This window comes from Vicugna pacos, chromosome 9 (assembly GCF_048564905.1).
Source record: "Vicugna pacos chromosome 9, VicPac4, whole genome shotgun sequence".
In the NCBI taxonomy this organism is placed as follows: domain Eukaryota; kingdom Metazoa; phylum Chordata; class Mammalia; order Artiodactyla; family Camelidae; genus Vicugna; species Vicugna pacos.
The window spans coordinates 4,682,151-4,701,972 of NC_132995.1; the positions used below are offsets into that span (position 1 = coordinate 4,682,151).

The following is a 19,822-nucleotide window of genomic DNA, read 5'->3' on the forward strand; positions in this document are numbered from 1 at the left end:
CCCAGAGCCTTCGTGAGGCCCTTACCTCATCTTTCAGCTGAGCCAGGAAGAGGGGCAGCAGGTGCTCGATGGTGTTGTCTTTGCCCAGGATGGGAGAGAGGCCCATGATGACGGAGGCCAGGGCCGACTTGACATGCTGGTTGGCGTCTGACACCAGCTCCTGGGAGGAGGAGGGAAGGGGGAGCCACAGGGGTCAGTGGCTAAGGAGACTCCAGCTCCTAAGCAGCCCTGAGACACAGCCCGCTCCTGCCCGCTCACCCCCAGGGCAGGCGGAGTGTACAAGGGGAATGCAGCTCCGTCCACGTCCGGCCTGCTCCCAGCAGCCCCCAGCCCAAGCCCGAAGCTCTCTGGATGAGCAGACACAGTGACCTCCACGCTCAGACCCAGGCGTCAGGTTCTGCCTGTACTCAAGGCTCCTAACTACTCCGAACCCAAGACTGCTGGACTGATGGCGGGGAGCTCAGTTTGCACCTGGCTGTCCCTAAAGCCCCATTTCACATCTCCTTTCCAGCAGGCTCACATCTGCTCTATTCCTCCCACCAAACTCCCCGTTACCTTGATGCAGGGCAAAATCTGGGTCATGATCACATTCTCTCGACAGTCAGCTGAGAGGTTTTCACAGAATTCTGTGGGCAGGGAAACGGAGGCAGGAGGTAAGACCCGGTGTCCTGGTTCTGCCCTCAGCCCCTCGGACACCCACCCGACTGCTGTGTTCTGGTCGCCAGCACCAACCTTTGACCTTGTGGGAGGCTGCGGCCCTCACCTCGGCCTCACAGTCTTTCATCAGGTTCTGGAAGGCAGGAACCAGGTCCGTCTTGGTGATCTCAGGCCCCACTGCTTTCTGGAGCTGCAGAAAGGGAAGGCAGGGAAGTAAGAGGGCTTGGCAGGTGGTCGAGGTGAATGAGAACAAGACCAAAGCTAAAGGCCCCAGGACTGGGGCACGAACAGCCCTTGGAATCGCTGCTGAGATTTAGTCCCGGTGCCATGGGGGCGACTCTGGCCAAATCACGGAGCCTCAAATAAGCCTCGGTTCCTCACTGAGTGCGGTTAGCTGAGGATCACACACACGCCACCCTTCTCTGCTCCTGGGCTCTCTCGCACAGAACCTGAGGCTGGCCTCAGAACCCTCGTCATCACAGCACTTCAAGATGCCGCTATCAGTCAACCAGTGCTGGCAAGTGATGTGACATCCGACTGGACGATCCGAGCTCTTACTGCTCCAACACCTGATGATTCCATCGAGCTTCACTAAGACCCCAGCTCCTGCAGGCAGCCCCACCCTTCCCGAGAGCCCCATCTCCCCATCTGCGAGATGCTGCCCACAGTCCCCTTGTGTACCTCTGTGAACTTGTCGGCCACCATGTATCGCACACGCCAGGACTTGTCCTCAGCAGCCTGGCGCAGGGTGGGCATCACCAGGGCCTCCAGGTCCTCCTGGGGCAGGAGTTGGGCGATGTTCACACACGCCTCCACCGCCAGCAGCCGCACCGAGTCCTGGGGAGGGGATGGGAAAAGGAGGGAAGCAGAGGGCCAGTCAGCCCTGGGACTCCCCATCAACCACAGGGTCCGCCAGGGTGGGGGAGACGGAGGGGAGCAGGCCCCACCTGCTCGTCAGACGCCAGGTTGGAGAACATGGGGATGATCTCGCTCTTGACATTGTCCAGCTCCAGCACCTTGGCAAACTCCCCCAGCTTGGAGGCTGCGGCCCGCCGCACCATGGGGGTGTCATCTGAGCACAGGTTCCGGAAGTACCTGGGGGTTGTGGGGTAGCTCAGGAGGAGGCATCTGAGGGACTCAGGCAGTACAGCAGAGGGGCGAGCACATGCTCTGCGATCCGTCTCCTGGCTCTGCCTGGGTGACCCTGGCCAAGCGATGACCCTGAGCCCTCCTAGTCCTTTATAAAGGGGCTGACAACAGTGCCTACCTGACAGGGCCATTCTGAGGTTTAAACGAGGTAATGTGTGTGGGACACCAGCAGCCTGTCTGTATGTTACAAATCTACAATAAACGGAAGGTGCTGATTCTACTATTGTGACCACATAAAAGTGCTTCGCTAAGGTGTTGGCCTGGGGCTGCTCAAAGACTGTACTTTACAGCACGACTGCCTCCAGTCAGAGATGCCCGGGGCACACAGTATCCTGGCGTGAGTGATGGCTCAGGGCCTGGGCTTGCCACTCAGTGGTCCATGGAGTTGGCAGATAGACAGAAGTCCAGAGGAAGGGGAAGAAACACACATTAAGAGGAATTTTAATCCAATTAAATACATTTTCATTGATCCTTCCGGAAGCCAAGTCTTCCATACAAGGAATTTCCTGAGGTATGCAGCCAAAGGGGAGGAGGGTGTTGGAGGAGGCGGCCTATCTGACGACTATCTGCAGAACTGGGACAGGCCCGACAGCATCACACATCACCTCCTGAGCGTTTCTGCGTGCCAGACTCTGCTCTAAGCACCTTCTCTGTAGCTCACGATAACCAGCGGGAGGAAGGACCCACCATCACCTCCACGTCCCAGATGAGCAGGAGGCGGCATCTGGACTTACGGCAGACCACGTCCAGACGCCACCTCTCTGCGCGGTGGGAAGAGGGGGCGGGGGGCTGGGGAGGCCTAAAGGAGACTGAGGTTTGAGAGAAGGGGACAAGCCGAGGCAGGGAGGCTGGGACTTCCCAGGGGTCAGAGGCCAGGCACTCACTGTCGAAGTTCCGCCTTGACGGCACTGGACACGCGGGGGTAGCAGACGGAGAAGAGGCCGCAGGCCGAGGTGCGGGAAGTGAACCAGTCACCGCCCGCCAGCCGCTTCACGAGGGGCACGAAGTGGGCCTCCAGGTCAGAGGGCGAGTGCTCGTGCGAGATGGCCCGCAAGGACTCCACTGCCTTGTCCCGCACCACCGTCTCCTCCACCGTGGCCAGCGACTCCAGGGGTGGCTGTGGGGCACGACACAAGGTCACTGGACAGCTCCCCCCTCCACTCCTCACCCCAGGAGCCCCACCCTGCTCCCCTTCGTGGGCTCATATCCAGTGGGTCTTCTCTGATCAGCCCACACCAGCCTTCACCCAGCGTGCCTTCCCTGAAGAACCTCACTTACAGGTCCTTGAAGGAGCTTCAGTGGGGTCCCCAAACCCCAAAGCTATACCTGTCACTTTCTGAGAAGAGGGCCACAGCTGTCATTAGCTTCTCAGAGTGCAACAGTCATTACTGATGTTGTCTAGAAGATCTATTTTCTAGGTGTTCTAAGCAGGGCCACTGCGTTGCACAACTCCGGGAGGTGCTGGTTCTAACGCACTGAACCCTATGAAGCAGGTCCTGTTACTGTCTTCGTTTTAAAAAAGAGAAAGGGGGGAGGGTAGAGCACATGCTTAGCACGCATGAGGGCCTGGGCTCAATCCTCAGCACCTCCATTAAAAAAATATTTTTAATTAAAAAAAAGAGGGAACTGAGGCACAACAGGCTAGGTAACTCAACCAAGCCAGTAACAGCTACAAGCCAGGGTCTCAGCTGGGCCCCCTCCAAAGGGCTGAAAAGCAAAGCTGTGGCTGCTGACGGGCAACTGCATGGGAGCTCATGAAACTAGGGAACCCTGGGGCTTGTGATTGCTCCCTGCTTTGTTCCTGTGAGGCCTGGAGTGACTGCATTCCTTTAGGGACAACAGACTGGCTCACCACTGTATCCTCGAGCCCAGCAGACCTCCTGGCACAGGCAGGAACTCAGTAATTACTGACCTAACACACGGAGACTCAATTTATCCTAGTCTGTTCAAATAAAGATGGGGAGGGCTACAGTCTGAAGTCCAACTTAGCCTGACAGGTACAGAAAGGAGGAAGAAATCATAAAAGGAAATGCTTCCTGGGCTCGAGCAGGTAACAGAATGAAACAATGAGCAAAGGTGACAAGTGGGGACAAGAGACAGGCAGAGATGGTCGCAAACCAGACAACATATAGTCTGGGGAGTGCAGCTGCCTGACAGCTGTCTACCATCACCTCGTGAAAAAACAAATCTGGTTTTCCAAAAGCAGTCAAAAGGGCCAGGTTCTTAATGTGAAAAATCTCTTTTAAAACATGCTACAATGTGGATGAACCTTGAAGACATTATGCTAAATGAAATGAGCCAGTCACAAATGACTACACGTAGCACGATTCCTTTATGGGCGGTCCCTGGAGTACAGGCACACCTCGCGTCACTGCGTTCATCTGACGGCACCCTGCAGATACTGCGCTGTTTCACCAACTGAAGGTTTGTGGCCGCATGCGCTGAGCAAGTCTATGACACGATTTTTTCAACAGCACGTGCTCACTTCATGTCTGTGTCACATTTGGGTAATTCTCGCAATATTTCTAACTTGTTCTTATTAATGAATTTGTCATACTGTGTGATCAGTGACCTCTGACGTTACTACTCAAAAGACGACAACTTGCTGAAGGTGCAGGTGATGGTTAGCGATTTTTAGCGAGGAAGTATTTTTTAATGAAGGTATGTACTTATTTTGACAGAATGCTATTGTACACTTAATAGACTACAGGAAAGTGTAAACACAACTTTTATATATACTGGGGAAGAAAAAAATGCATGAGTCATTTTATTGGACTATTCAGTTTATTATGGCAGTCTGGAGCTGAACCCGCAGCATCTCTGAGGGATGTCTGCAGTCAGGGTCACAGAGACAGAAAGTGGGCTGCTGGTGGCCAGGGGCTTCGGGAGGGGGCTTCGGGAGTTACTGGTTAATGAATACAGAGTTTCAGTCTGGGGAAGATGAGAAAGTTCTGGAAATGAAGGGTGGCGATGGCCGCACCAATGTGAATGTCCTAATGCCACAGAAATGGACACTTCGAAATGGCTAAAATGATTAATACTATTTATAATTTACCACAATAAAAATCAAAAACAAATTCTTAATCTCATTTTCAAAAGGCTGGACATGAGTCAAAAGGAAAATGGAGCACTATGCCTGCCCGGGGACCCACAGCGTGCAACCTGTCACAGGGACGTGCTGCCCGAGGGTTCTGGTTCCCGGGGGTGTGGCTGCAGGTGATGTGTCATTGGGCACTGCAGGGACGGGCTCCTCTCACTTCCTTGTCCCCTCCCCAGGCTGGCACCCAGGAGGCACTGTCAGTGCTCCCTGAGAGACTGCGCGTGGAACTCGTGGTCACCTTCCACGGGGACCGAGGCTGAGCGGTCGTCATGTCACCCAGGGGCCTTTAGGTCTGTGTTGGGGGGTCCAGGTTCCCACAGAAGGAGGTCCCTCCCAGCACAGACCTAAAGACTAGGGACAGGGCCCAGGAAGGTGCGTGCTTAGGAAACTCCAAATGACGCTTCTGCACAATGGAGACCCATGGCCATGAGGCCTGTGTGACAGAAGGTGGGCCCTCAAACCTGTGGAGGGAGAGGTGTGAACTCCGACATCGTCTATACTACATGAGGAGAGGAAATGAGTTTCCAGCAGGTTCTCAGAGGGATCCACCACTCCCAACAGGGTTAAGAGCTGCTGATACAGAAAGAATTCTCACACTGTAGCTACATGAGGCTCTGTGAAATTAACTTCACTTCACAAACCAACACAGAGAACAGAGGCCAGAATAGGTCTGACACACCTCTGGGTTCCCACGGCCACAGTCCTTGCTCACTTTCATAAATGAACAGATTGCAAAACAGCCATTTCCCATTTCTTGTCACTTGTCAAAATCCAGGTTAACTGCCACCTCCTCCAAGAGGTCCTCCTTGACAGCTCTGCATCCCATCTAAACCAGATCAGGCACCTTCTCTGGGTTCCCAGGGCCCCCGGTTTCCCTTTTTTCCAGCTCTGATCAGCATATGGGGCAGACTGCAGCCCTGAGGACAGTACAGAGGACAGTACAGAAGAGGGCTAGTGGTTAAGAACCGGGGGCCTGGATCAAACCCTGGCCCTGCCTCTCCCCAGCTGGGCCTGTGCCTCAGCTTCCTCACCTGAGAACTGGCACCAGCACAAGTCTCAAGGGGTCACCAGGGGCCACGACGGCTTCCTATACACAAGGCACCAGGATGTACGCAGCGGGTGCTGAGCGAGCTCGTGCTGTCCTGACCTGACCTGCCTGTGGGCTCCCAGCACTGCCCGGCCCAGAGGTCACTGTGACTGCTCCCCCAGAGGCCGTACGGGGTGACTGGGGTTTCCCTTGCTGAGAATGCTCAGTGAGAAGACCCTGACTTGGCAGGGGGAGGCCCCGTGGGTTCCAGTCCCAGCTCCCCAGCAAGCCTCAGCCCGTTGTCTGCAGGCCCTGGGCCCATGTTGAAGCTGTGGGGTTCTCGGCAGCGCTTGCAGCTCCCGAGTTCCCTGAGAAGCTGCTGAAAGCCATGAATTCTCTCCTCGGAAAACACAAGCACCAGGGGCTGCGGCAGTTTTGCGGGGTCTGAGGGGCCACTTCAAGCTGGCCCACGGACCGCATCACCTTCCTCGTGCTAGGCAGGCCCGCTCTGTGTGAAACATGTGATGTGACCTCACGCACGTACAGGTTCTGTGTGTACGGATACAAATTAGACATGCAGACACAGATGAGAGCTAGGATACCAGACTTCATGGTAATTATCAAATCTTCTTAGTGCTTAATGCACGTTTGGAAGAAAGGAAATTACAGTATTTGCTCAAATCCAAGATCCCAACAACTCTGAGAAGCACGTGATTTCATATAGCACCAAAAGGAAGAAAGCCTGCTGACTGTAATTGTAAAACACCATCAAGTGCAGATGCCAAAATACACAAATGTGTCCTTAGGAACAATGAAATACAGAACTAACGGGGGGAAAGGTGGCAGCAATGGCCCGTGGCCCTGAGGAACAGTGAAAACCAGGCACTGAGCAACTTCAAAGGTTCTCTGGACTCGGGTCACAGGACTGGGGCACCTCCTCCCTTCTCTTGTCCCAAACAGCAGTTACTGTCAGTATTTGACCCATCTGTGTCCCCAGCCATTACCCAGCACAGAGCTGTGCAGGCAGGAAGTGGGCAGGCCTAGGGGAGAGTCAAATGGACACAGCACGCCTGGAATCACAGCTCTGCCACTGACCAGCCGTGCAAGCTCGGACAAGATGCTTAACTGCTCCGTGTTCCACGTGGCTGTCTACACCCCAAAGGGTGGACATGACCTCAAAAGTCACAATGACAACAGAGCTAACACCTCTGAGTACCTACTACATGCTCATACTGTGTTAAGGGCTTCGTAAGTCGACTCTCAAGTTTTCACGACTCCCCCTTTACAGATGAGCAAAGTATAGCACAGAGAGGTTAAGTAACTTACAAGCCACACAGCAAATAAGTGGAAGAACCCAGCCTGATTCCAAAACCCAAAACCTCATGTGTAAAGTCCCAGGTGGGGCTGGAGCAGGTCAGTCAACAGCAAGGACGACAACAGCATATTCGCACTGCTGTACTAAGTGCACTGCTGACTTGCCGGATGACAGCTGATGTCCAAGCCTGTCTGTTCTGAGAAGATGGCCTTGGCCTCTCCTGCACTCTCGCCTCCCTGCCCAGGCTGGGAGGACCAGGGCTGACCCCACCAGGGGCCGGCAGAGGACTTCCCACCTTCCAGACTCACCAGCAGGCAGTGCACGTACTCAGGGCCTCCGACCAGAGTGGTGAAGGTTCCAAGCTGTTCCGCCAGGGCCAGGAGGACCTCATCCTCATCGTAGATGGTGTCTGCGGGACAAGACAGACTGCGTTACAGTCCCACCCCAAGTCTGACCCCAGCCCCTCAGGAACCCGAGCTTGGAACAAGCAGGCTCCATCCATTCTGCCACCCTCCAGCTGGGCAGGCAGACGAAGGCGCAGGCAGGGTTGGATGACAGAGTGCCTGTTACGAGGTGTAGGACGCCGCTGAGGAAATGAGCCCCGCTCTGCATCCCTGTTTCTGCACCTGTAAGATGGTGCCAGTCACTTCCACCTCTCAGTGAAGGTTACAGTGAGGCACAAGTAAGTCCATGTAGATGAGGGCAGAGCCCATAAATGGGAGCTTTTTGGCTTCTACCCTCAGCATGGTTCTCTCCGCCAGGAACTCCTCTTCTGCCTGAGTTCTCCACCCTTCAACATTCAGTTCAGCTACTGCTTTCCGGAAGATTTCCAGGCTGCCTCCCAGACAGGTCAGGTCCCTTCTCTGGGCTCCCTGCCCAATCCTGCTGCCTTCATCAGAGACCTCACCACAGGCCCTGACCACCTGAGCCCAGGACTGGCTCCTCTCTGCACCCCAGTTTCTGCCAGAGATGAGCACAGTGGGAGCTCAACGCAGGTTTGCTGCCGAAATGAACGAACGTGTGAAGGGAGAACTCTCCTGTCCTAAAGCCCGAGTCCAAAGGCCTTTCTCAAGCTCTGACCTCTCTCCCCAAGGCGGTGGGAACCTCTACAGCAGAAGATGCTAGCATCCCTGGCGTCTATGCTGGCGTTTCAACTTTCTGAGCTTAAGCAAGGCACACTCTCCCTCCTGTGGGTTAAAACCCTGCTCTGCCGTTGGCTGGCTGTGAGGCAACTCACGTCACCTCTCAGACTATTTTCTCATGTCCCAAATCACAAGAGTTGTTCTCACTTCAGATTTGTTCGCAGACTGCAGTGCAACAGCCGCTCTCGGTGAAGAGCTCAGTGTGGGGCCCCACACGAGAGCTGGCGCTTTAGTGAACTCAGGCCACCGCGGCTCCGGCACCCCACGCCCTCGGGCTCCTCCCCAGCCTCGGCTTCCCTGGCTCCCTCTGTACCCGGGTCAGATCACCCGCCTGTTCTGTCCATCTCCCGGAGACCTTACACGCATATCCTCAACTGGAACAACTCAGTCTCTGGTCCAGACTCCTCAGTCAAGCACCATTCGTGAAAGCCAATACCCAGAACTGCCAGCACCTCACGTTTCCACCGTGCCCACCTCTACAGAACGGCCTTCCCAGCCTCCCTGTCCTCTTGGCCTCACCGGCACGTTACCATGTTTGATCCTGCCTCTGCTCGCTGTTTCCCCCCGCCGGTCTCCCTCCCACACGACCTCATCACAGAACTCCTAGGGCATGTGATGCTTCGTCTATGGATCAGGCTCTGTGAGGAGCACTGAATCCTCCCAGCAACCCTGAGCTAGGTCCTACCCGATCCCCCGCTGCGGAGAGGTGGAGGGGCTGGCCCAGGTGCACCCAGCACGCTGGTGGCACAGCTGGGTTTTAAACTCAGGCCCCCTCGAACTTTTCCTTTCTCTAAACTTTTAACCACTTTATACACCGCCATGCCACACCCCATGTACCCCTGGCCCCAGAAGTTGTCCCAGACCTGGCATTCTAAAGCCTTCAAGTCTCTCCAACGGTTCACCAGTGGAAGCTCAATGTGACCTGTGCAGACGCCTCTTCCTGAGGTGGCGTTCAGAGGCAGACACGCCGTGTGCCTCATCATCAGCCGTGACTGTGGCCGAGTCCCTACAAGTCTCCTCAGGTCTCACCTTCCCCCAGTGTGAAGTGACGAGGGGGTGACACTCTCTGCCTCCCTCTCCGCCAGCACCGCCACTAGGCCCAAGTGAGAGAATCAGACATGAAGGAGCTTCCTCAGAGACAAAGCGCGGCGTAACACTGAGCCTTTATTTGTGACTTTAGTTAGTATAAGGTAGGAAGTCATGGTAAGAACACAGGGACAGGATTCACTGTTAAGTGCTGATTTGATCCAGTCCCCGTCAAGACGTTGTGCTAAGTGCGCGAAGTGCATCTTCATGGACAGGAGAGCCTGGGAGCAGACTGATGGCTCACACTCACAGCGTTCACCCCGGGCTGAGCACTTCCCGTGGGAGTCTGTCCCACCTTCACAGTCAGCTGCAATGTCACACCCGTTTCACATGTAAAGAATCGGCGGTGGGCAGGAGTTAAACACTGAGCCCGAGGTCACCGAGCTAGAAAGTGGCAGAGCTAGAATCTGAGCCCAGGTAGTCGGGACCCAAGCTGCGCCATCGTCATTAGGCAATGCTGTCAAGTCTGGAGCCAGCGTGTCGAAAAAACATCCCATCTGGGTCACTCCCACTAAGTTACCTCCCCTCTCCATGCCTCTGCTTCCTCAGCTCTAAAGTGGGGGCAGTGGGCTAACGACCTTGAGGAGCCGCTGTTAACTTGGTTAACTTGGACAACTGTGGTGACGCACATTTACTGAGCACAGGCTCTACGTGAACAAACTCAATCCTCACCAGAAAGGGCTTAGAACACTGCCTGGCACACGGTAAGTGTGTACTAAGTGTCAGCAATGAGTGTTACCGCTACCACTACTGCATGTTCACAACAACACTACAGTACATGGAAGATCACATCCACTTTAGAGACAAAAGCTACGTGGAACAGTGAAATCAGGTAACATACCTGAAGTCACCAGTTCTAACTGCAGAAGCTGCTATTCAAACCTGGCTCTATCTGCCTCCAGACCCCTTTTCACCAGTCCCCGCCCCACCCCCCGGCACCCAGCACAGGGCACTCACACCAGTTACATCCACAGGGAGGCTGTGCTCTCACCTGGGAGGAACCACCCCTGAGAGTACCCCCCTCGCCGGGCCCCAGGAGCCCACCGTACCTGTAAGGAAGGGCAGGAGCTCGCTGCGGGTCCTCTCGACGCCGAGGGCCAAGGCAATGGTGGACAGCTTCTTGATGCTGTTGAGGCGAAGCTAACGAGAGGACAGAAAAGGAAGGAGAACGTCAGCCTGCCCAGACCCTGGGGAGCCCGCCAGCCCTGGACCCAGCCCAGACCCCGGGGAGCCCGCCAGCTCTGCACACAGCCAGCCCCAGGAAGCCGAACGACAACTTGGCAAAGCCACCAAGTGACTCTGTGACCTTGAGTGACTGAATTACAGTGGGAGTGGCAGCCTCAGCACAAGCATCCACTGGGTCTTACTGAGCCATGCCCCTGGTGGCACCTTCCAAGACCACTCCGTCCAAAACTGCACCCCACCCCCAGCCACCCCTTCCCCTCCTTCTGTTTTTGCCTCCCGCCTGCACTCAGCATCAGCTAACATTCTGGGCCTCGGACTCTGACGGTGCCAGCCCCATCCTAGATCGCTCCATGCCTGGTCCTAAGCCAAACACTCACTCACAGTGTCTCATTTAACTCTCACCACCAGCCAAGGGCAGAGGGTTACAAGCCCTGCTCCACAGAAGAGGAAACAGGTTCAGGGAACGAAAGTCCCTTCCAAGGGTCACACAGTTCAGATGGTGAAGTGGGCACCAAAACCCAGGACTGCCACCTAACAGTGATGATAATAGAACAGACAATGTAATAACACTGCTACAAAAAACAAGACTAAACAGCAGTAATGATATGACTAGTACAGTGGGTTGAACAGTGACCCCCCCAAAAAATATGTCCCAGTCCTAACCCCCAGCACTCATGAAGGTAAAATATGCAGATTTAATTAAGTAAGCATCTCAGATGAGATCGTCCTGAATTAAGGGGCAGGGTGGGGCCCTGTGAAACAACAGGAAAAAAGTATTTGTGTGTGTGTGTGTGTGTCCACCCCCCGTTTCTGGTTCCTAAAACCCCTGTAGTTTCCTCAGGCCCAGCATCTCTGTGTTAGGACCTCATCTGATCCTCCCACCCGGCCCCAGGAGCACGGCTGACTCCACCTTCTCATCACCGGAGAAGCAGGCTCAGAGAGGCGAAGACACCTCACTAAGTGAGCACAGTGCCGGCTGGGATCCACACCCAGCTGCCCAGCTGCCCTGACCAACTGTGAAACCTCCCCTCCCACGTCTCTGTCCCATCTCAGCCCCAACAGCGGGGCCTGGCCCGCCCAGTCCCAGGGCTGCAGCCAGAACACAGTGAGCTCATGTGGGAGAGAGGGAAGGAAACACCCTCGGGAATGAGTAAGCTGCTGCCAGGCCCCAGCGGGAATCCTCTTCCGGGAAGGAGAACAAGAAGGGCCCAGGGTGAGGTGATGCCCAAGGAACGGGCCCTGGAGAACAGGGCCATCTCAATTGCGGTGGAGAGCCCCCTTCCTTCCACTGCCGCCTCCGCAGATTCTAGTTTCGGTTTTGTTAAGACTATATCTGCTGGGTTCTTCAGCACAAATGGTACCCTGACGTTCGAGAAAGGTGGTGCGTTAGATGCACTATCTGGGTTCCAGGCTAAGCTGGTTCAGTGCCCACTCCACCATCTGAACTGTGTTAGCTGTGGGATCTTGGGACACTCTTTGTATCTTTCTGAGCCTCAATTTTCCCATCTGTGAAATGGGGGGGGGGTATAACACCTATCCACAGAAGGTGGCTGAGAGCACAAAGTAACGTGACACTGGGAACACCCTGGCACCAGGGGAAGATCAGTGGCAACCTCACTCAGGTGACAGCCTGCTGATTTTGTTCAGGTGTCAGGGACATGGGCGCCAGGCAGCTAGCTGTCCAGCAGTGTCTCTCTTACCTTCTCTCATGGGGACACAACAATAGTTACTAATGTTTCCAGGGTACTCACTACAGGTGTTTTAATGTTCTAACTCATCTGATCCTCACAACTTTGTAAGGTAAACACTGGATCACTCATTTCATAGCAGAAAAAACAAAACCTAACACAGCTCCTTGCAGAGCAGGCTTTGAACAGCAGCTACTTGGCTCTCAGCCAGTATCACTGATTCGTATTTCTGCTTCCTGGATTCTCAATTTGGGGGTGCATCACAGACCCCTTGGCAGGTTTAAAAACAACCACAATTTTGAAATAGAGGTGCGTATAAACAACACTAGAAGTATCTGCAACAGCTGAAATGAGCTGTGAACATGATCACAATTACCACTGGTGACACAGTCGCACCAGTATCGCTGACACTACTAATTACACACTAATGTAATATTATAATTCGTAATAGAAGGAAAGTTACATTTGAGTTAGGGATGGGTGAAATAAAGATGTTCTTTCTCCCCATCCAAATTCACAGGCCTGCCCGGAATTCTAGAAGGGCCTCTAGTTAAAAGTTCCTGCACCCGGCTATACTGCCACTCATAACTTCTGCTTTTCAGCTGTGCACATGAACCCCAGATAAAGACATTTCCGAATCGCCTTTGCATTTGGATGTGACCATGAAACTAACATGCAGCTGATGAAATCCAAGTGGGAATGGTCTGTGTGACTTCTGGGAAGTGTCCTTATGGGGAGATGCGGTCATACCCTTCTTCCCTCCTTCCTATCTGGAATGGGGCTACAATGGCTGGGGCTTCAGCAGCCTTCTTGGGGCCTTACAGTGACCTGGGGGTGGGAGAGCAGGCCAGAGGATATGCGAACACCAATGTGTAAGAGGCTGGGATCCTAATGCCAGAGTGCCACAACAGCCTGGACTGCCACCAGACTTTGATCATGAGTCAGAAATAAACCTCAAGCTCATTTAAGTCTCATTTATTTGGAGCTTTCCTATTATTGACAGCCAAACTTAACCCCAACTAACTCAGCAAATGACCTAGTTCTGCACAAAGACACAAGGACAAGTCGGCTGAAGAGCTTCCAGGATAGACTGTCCTCCTTGATAAAAGAGAGGAGACCAAGAACCTGGGTCGGCCTCTGTTTTCAGGGTGGTTCCACAAGAACGTAATGACAACAGATGACACAGCAATCTTGTGGCCCTACTGTGACCCAATTCTGTGATATCCTTGAGCTGCTAGATCTGAGATGTGAGGAGAAAAGGAATCCTTACTTGTCTAAATGACAGCTGGGTGAGTTCTCTGGAATGTTTCTGACTGAGCAGCTATTAGTAAGAAATCTTTACTGTCCCTTGATCATGTCACAGCCACAGGACTCCACTGCGCACTGTCCCCCAAGCGTGTCCCGTCCTGCGACTACCATTCAAGGCCCACCACATTCCACACATTTGGCTCCACGACAGCACCCACCACCCCGGGCAGGGACTACACGTGTCCTCAGCAGCCTTTGCACACAGCCGAGTACATGGCCACGTAAGAAAGGAAATGCCCCTTCCCAGTACTGCATCCCCCTACAGAAAGGCTACTCACTTTTTAAAACCCACTTCACACTCAGTCCACCCCCCTTCCCCGATATGAGCACACACAGGGTCATCCCGCAGGCAGCGCATCTCCCCTTCACAACCTGAGTAAAACCCGAAGGCCTGCCTACAGGCCACATGGCCAACACGAACTCGTCCCCCGTCTAGTGATCCCCTCTCACTTCCCACCCCTCCCCTTGCTCCCTGGGTTCCTGTCACAGTGGTTTCCTTGACAGTAACTGAAATGCAAACGTGCGGGCAGCCCAGGTCTTCATACTTGCTGCCTTGCCAATCCTCCAGCCTGAGACACCTGCCCCCAGGCCTCCAGGCCTCCCCGCTCACTTCATCCAGGCTCTGCTCCGTCCTCACCGTAGGACGACCCTGGGCAAAACAGCACGCACCCACCACCCTCTATGTATCTTAACCCCCATCATTTCTGATCACTTCTGACGTAGGCAGCTGACACTTGAACAAGGTGGGAGTTAGGGGTGCCCACCCTCCGAGCAGCTGAAAATCTGAGTAAAAGGGATAGTCAGCCCTCTGTATCTGAAATCTCGCATCTGTGGATTCAACTAACCGTAGACCTCATAGTAGCACCGCAGTATTTACTGCTGAGAACCACCTGCATGTAAGTGGACCCGCACAGGTCACACCCCAACTGTACTTCTTGGTTCACTGTTTCTCCTTCCTCTCTGCAGTGTGGGCTTCACAAGGGCAGGGACTGTGCCCCCGAATCCTAGGACTGCACCTGGCACAGAGTGAGAGTCCAGTAAATACCTGCTGGATTAATTTTCGAAAATAAAGATTATACCTATGTTAGCATGGGCAGAGAAGAAAAAGAATCCAGAGGAACAGGCTCCAAATTGTTACCGTTGGCACAGCTGGTGGCTGATAACCAGCAGGGTGGCGGGGTCTGCAACTTGGGCGCTTTAACAGCGAGCCTTGGCCTGGGGAGGTGCTCAGCGAGGGACAGTGTCTCTTCACCTCTAAGGCTCTCCACTGTGTTCTGTGAAGGATCACTTTTTCAGTGATCATACTGTGTGCAGGGGAGTGTCAAAGGCTACACACCCGACGCTGAAGACTGAAATGGGCACCACGCTATTTCTGGAACACTTGAATTTATTTAAGGTTTTAAAGTAGTGAGTGAGCATGCGCTCAGACTTCACTAACTAGCTCAGGGCCCTGCAAGAGGGTTACTACAAGGCCTGCCTCACAGGATTGCTGGGATCGCCCACAAGGAAGACACGGAGACGGAGGCCGGCACGCCACGAGCATGCCCGTTACCTGTTCTACTTGTCGTCATTTCTCACATATTTGTATTTCCTGAGCAAGGGAAAGGAAAAGGTCAATTAAAACAGAAAGAAAACAAAAGTAATCTCCCCACCTCCTTGGAAACTGTAGCACAGATGAATACTTCCCACTGCAGTTCGCCTGATGCTGTAATTATCTATGGATGTGCTCGTCACCCCATTTGGAAGGTGACTTGTCTCTGGGATGAGGAGGGGACGCAACTGTTACCAACCAGTGATTCCCGAACAGGGTACAGGGCTGGGCACGTCAGAAAGCATAAATATGAAGACTTTTCAAGGTTTTAAAACTGCAACTATCATTCAGAGTGCTTACTATGTGCCATGTACAACGTTAGGTCCTCTACACATGTTCTCTCTTACAGACCTGGGAGGCGTGGAAGCAACCTACGTGTCCACCGATGAATGAGCAGGTGGGGAGATGGCGGGACACACACAGAGCGGGACAGGGCTCAGGCATAAAACACAAACACCTTGCTGTCTGAGACAACGTGGATGAGCTCTGAGCGCGTTATGCTAAGTCAGTCAGACAGAAAGGCAAATACCGTGTGATCTCTCTCACACGTGGACTCTAGTGTGTGTTTGCGTGTATGAAACAAGCTCACACAGATACTGAGAACAGACTGGTGCTTGCCAGAGATGGGGGAGGGGGAGAGAGATAAACTGTTTTATTTGGGGGGGTATTTTTTCAGTTTAGATAAAATGAATAAATCTTTCAAAATACCTCAGGCAAGATACCAGCTTTGTGCTCCCTTTAAGACGAGGAAGGAAGGCACAGAGGGAAACGCAGGTCGCCCAGGGAAGGCCTGGCAGAGCCTGGCACTTGAACTCCTGTTTTTCACCATCATCCTCTACCAACTTTCCTTTTTCAAACTCTCAGTGGGCAACCTTATTCCTAAGTTCTGCTTCAGGTCCCCATGGACTCCAGAAAAAGAAGTCGAAGCCCATGATGTCGCAGTTCTAAGACGTACAGCACATGCTGCTCCGTCATCTCCTTAGAAGGTGGCGAGTACCTGCTGGTCTTTAAGTTTATCTCACTTAAAACTCACAAGCCCTGCCGGGTGTGTCTTCTACCTTTTTCCTTATTTAACAAGAAAATCAAGGCCCAGAAGGGTTGAGTGACTCATAAAGTGGCCAGACCAGGATTTGAAACCCTGGTTGCCCCCTGGCTAACTCCTACTTTTAGGATGTACTGGGTTGTGTGACATTGATGGTGCATCCTTATGTAATAAGTGGGAAGAATATCAGACTGAAGATTTGTAGTCAAATTCAGAATGTTTTAAATAAGCCAACTGTAAAAAAACAAACAAACAAACAAACCCACTTCTGGAACTACCAGGGAAATCTGATTATGAACAAACTATTAGATGATACCAAGGAATCACTGTTAAAACTGTGTTAGGTATGGCAATGGCACTGTGGTTATTAAAATGTCTGTTTTGGAAGTGTGGGATGAAATACGTAGGAGAAAATATCTATGGCCTGGGTTTAATTTTAAAAATATTTCAGCTAAAAAAAAAAAGAGGAAGATGAGGAACAGGTGAAAAACTGTGGCAAAGTTTTGGAAAAAAATTGCTGAATTGGGGTTGGGTGCTATTTTCTCTGTTGCAGTATACGTTTGAAATTTGACAATCAACAAATATTTAATGGAAAGAAAACTAACATCTACCTCACATGTCTTTTGTGAGAATTCAACGAACACGCACAAGGCACTAGCAGGCTGTCTGGCACACAGCAGGGCTTCTCAACCTCAGCACCACCAGCCCGTGGGGCCGGCTGCGCCTTCGGGGAGGGGAACGGCCAGTGTGGTGCAGGATGCCGGGCAGCATCCCTGGCTGCTCTCCCCACAGTCATGACAACCAAAAATATCTCCAGACATTTGTCCCTGGGCCAGAACCACTGCTCCGGAGTAACCATTAAAAGAATAGTTTTTAAAAATGCCTGAAGCACATATCCTTTGACAGATGAAGCCCGATCATTTCACCACCACCAGCAGCACACATTTACTGAACACTTCCAGTAACTCAAGCACTGATTTAAGTATTTTCCATGTACTAATCTACTTAGTCCTTGCAACACCCCCATGAACTGTTAAATTAGAAATTATCTCCATTTTATAGATGAGAAAATTGAGGCAGAGGGGGTACAAATAACACAGAAAGCTGGCCTCTCACCCAGTGGACCACGTTTTAAGAAATATGGTGCCTCAAACACCCCTGAGATACTGCGATCCAGTCACTGCCTCCTACTGGCTGGGGAGGCCTTAGGCAAGGGATGCAAACTCTTTGCACCTCGCTTTCCCAAGTATAAAACTGTAAGTTACCATGACAACTGAATGAGGGACTCACTTACTGAACGCCTTCTCTGAGGCAGCCGCTTAACATGCCAATTCCACTGCAACTTCCCAGCGGGGTAGATGCTGCTTCCTCATCACTATCCCTGCCTTACACATGAGGAATCCGGACCCAAAAGAGGGAAGGCATTGGTCCAGGGCACACACAGAGCAAACTGGCAGAGCTGGAGTCAAGCCTCATTCGTCCTTGATTCCTCCTTCTCCATCACTCACCACACCACATTCACTCCATCAGCAAATCCCAACTGCCCTTCTCGAGGCACCCCGAGTCTAACCGCTCCTCCCTCCCTGCCGGCCAACACCAGTCCCGGGTGCTCGGCAACGGCATCCCAATCCCCCCACTTGGCAGCCAGAAGTCAGAACGTGTCATTCCTCTACGCAGAGCCTCGCACGGGCTCCCCCATCTCACCAAAGCCTTTGCCCTGCTGGTCCAAAGGCCTTACGAGATCCAGTCCTGGGCCAGCCCCCACCTCCTACCACTTTGCCATTCACTCTGCTTCAGCCACACTGGCCTCGTGGTTCTCCGAACTCTCTGAGCCTGCTCCCATCTCCAGGCCCATGTACCGACTGCCCCGATGCTTGCCCAGACTCCTACCCCCACCCCACCTTCATTCCCCCTAATTTCGCTCAAGTCCTTGCTGGGAATCATCTCGTTAGAGAAGCCTGCCCTAGCCACCCTATCTAAAACAGCAGCCCTGACCTTGCTCTATCCCCTGCCCCTGCCTTATTTTTCTTCTTAGCAATTCCTGCCACTGACATCACATTACAGTCCGACTGTCTGTCTCCTCTTCTAAAATGTAAGCCCCACACAGGCCACAGCTTCTCTGTTCTGCTCCCTGCCGTGTTCCAGCATCTAAAATAGAGTCCGGGGCACAGGAGGTGGTGAATAAACATCTGCTGAACACATGAATCAAGACTACAACAGCACTTCAGATTCCACGTTCTGCCTCCGTCCCAAGCCTGTTTCACGGAGACCAAGTGAAGCATCCGGCCTACACAGTCAGCAAGCACCCCAGCCTAGATTCTAGTCCGCCCTCAGGTCTCGCGCTTCCTTTAGGAATCTTCCCTGGCTCCTCTTAGCTGCACAGCTTTGGCCAAGTTACTTACTTTCACTGTGCTCAGTTTCCTCACCTGGAAAATGGAGGTTAGCACCCTACTTCAGAGGGTGGCTGTGAGAATTCAGTACAATCATAAATGTACTTCCCTTTTATAGTGGCCAGCAACAAGCGAGCTCCCAATAAATGTCAGCTACCACTATTATTACTCAGCCCTTTCTGAGCTCCTGGAAGCCTGGTCTGTTCACAGGCCTGCACTGGCTTCTTCCTTAGGGATGAATCGGAGCCAAGCCCTGTCCTCACAAAGTCCACAAACCTTTGATTCTTGGGGAAATGTTCAAACTCCTTATAAATGCAGATCTATATATATGTACCTGCGTGGGAAGACTTGTAAGAAATATTAAGTGAAAAGAGCAAGCTGCAGAACAAAATATTTAGTGTTCATAAAAAAAAAAGCCCATTTTCTCTATATATGAATAGAGCATGACCTAGAGTCAACACACTCCAAAAGAAATATAATGCAGACCACAAACGCAAGCCACATTTGTAATTTTACATTTTCCAGTGGTAGCATTAAAAAAATGTAGACATGTGAAATTAATCTAGTTTACTTAATCCAGTACATCAAAAATATCATTTCAACATGTAATCAATATAAGAAGTTTTACTGAGATGTCTTACACTTCCTGTTATAGTGCCATCTCTGAAATTTGACGTCTTTTACTTACAAGCACATCTCAGTGTAAATTAGCCACATTTCAGGCACTCACAAGTGGCTACCATACTGGACAACACAGGTCTATCAAGATACACTTGGACCTGGTAATATGGTTTAAGGGGCTGGCAAGGGGTAGTAGGGACTGGGGGTGGAATACAAAGATAGTTTAAGTCAAGTTTTGGCAATCTTTCTTGTAAATAGCCAGGTAGTGAATATTTTATGCTTTATGGGGTCAAATGGCTGCATTACTCAACTCTGCTATTGTAGCACAAAAGGAGCCATAGGCAACATGTAACAAATGAGTATACCTGTGTTTTCAATAAAACTTTATTAATAATAAGAAAAAAAAAGGACATGAGGTACTTCTGGCTGTTTGCCAATCCCTGGTTTAAGTAACAACTCACAGGTTCCTTTTACAATATAGCTCTTTTCATATTCATCTCCCAATATTGACAGGGCATTCT

General features: G+C 52.2%; 1 protein-coding gene across 1 annotated transcript in view; it reads right to left on the reverse strand.

The window, feature by feature from the left end:
• The window catches only part of PPP2R1A (protein phosphatase 2 scaffold subunit Aalpha), a 30,695-nt gene that overhangs the window by 7,580 nt on the left and 3,293 nt on the right, over positions 1 to 19,822 (reverse strand). The window contains exons 2-9 of the mRNA XM_072968509.1: positions 10,526 to 10,616; positions 7,557 to 7,657; positions 2,691 to 2,923; positions 1,605 to 1,752; positions 1,339 to 1,494; positions 733 to 847; positions 556 to 626; positions 26 to 160 (exon numbers count right to left, since the gene is read on the reverse strand). Coding sequence (XP_072824610.1) covers positions 26 to 160; positions 556 to 626; positions 733 to 847; positions 1,339 to 1,494; positions 1,605 to 1,752; positions 2,691 to 2,923; positions 7,557 to 7,657; positions 10,526 to 10,616 — 1,050 coding nt within the window. The remainder of the gene's footprint in view (positions 1 to 25; positions 161 to 555; positions 627 to 732; positions 848 to 1,338; positions 1,495 to 1,604; positions 1,753 to 2,690; positions 2,924 to 7,556; positions 7,658 to 10,525; positions 10,617 to 19,822) is intronic.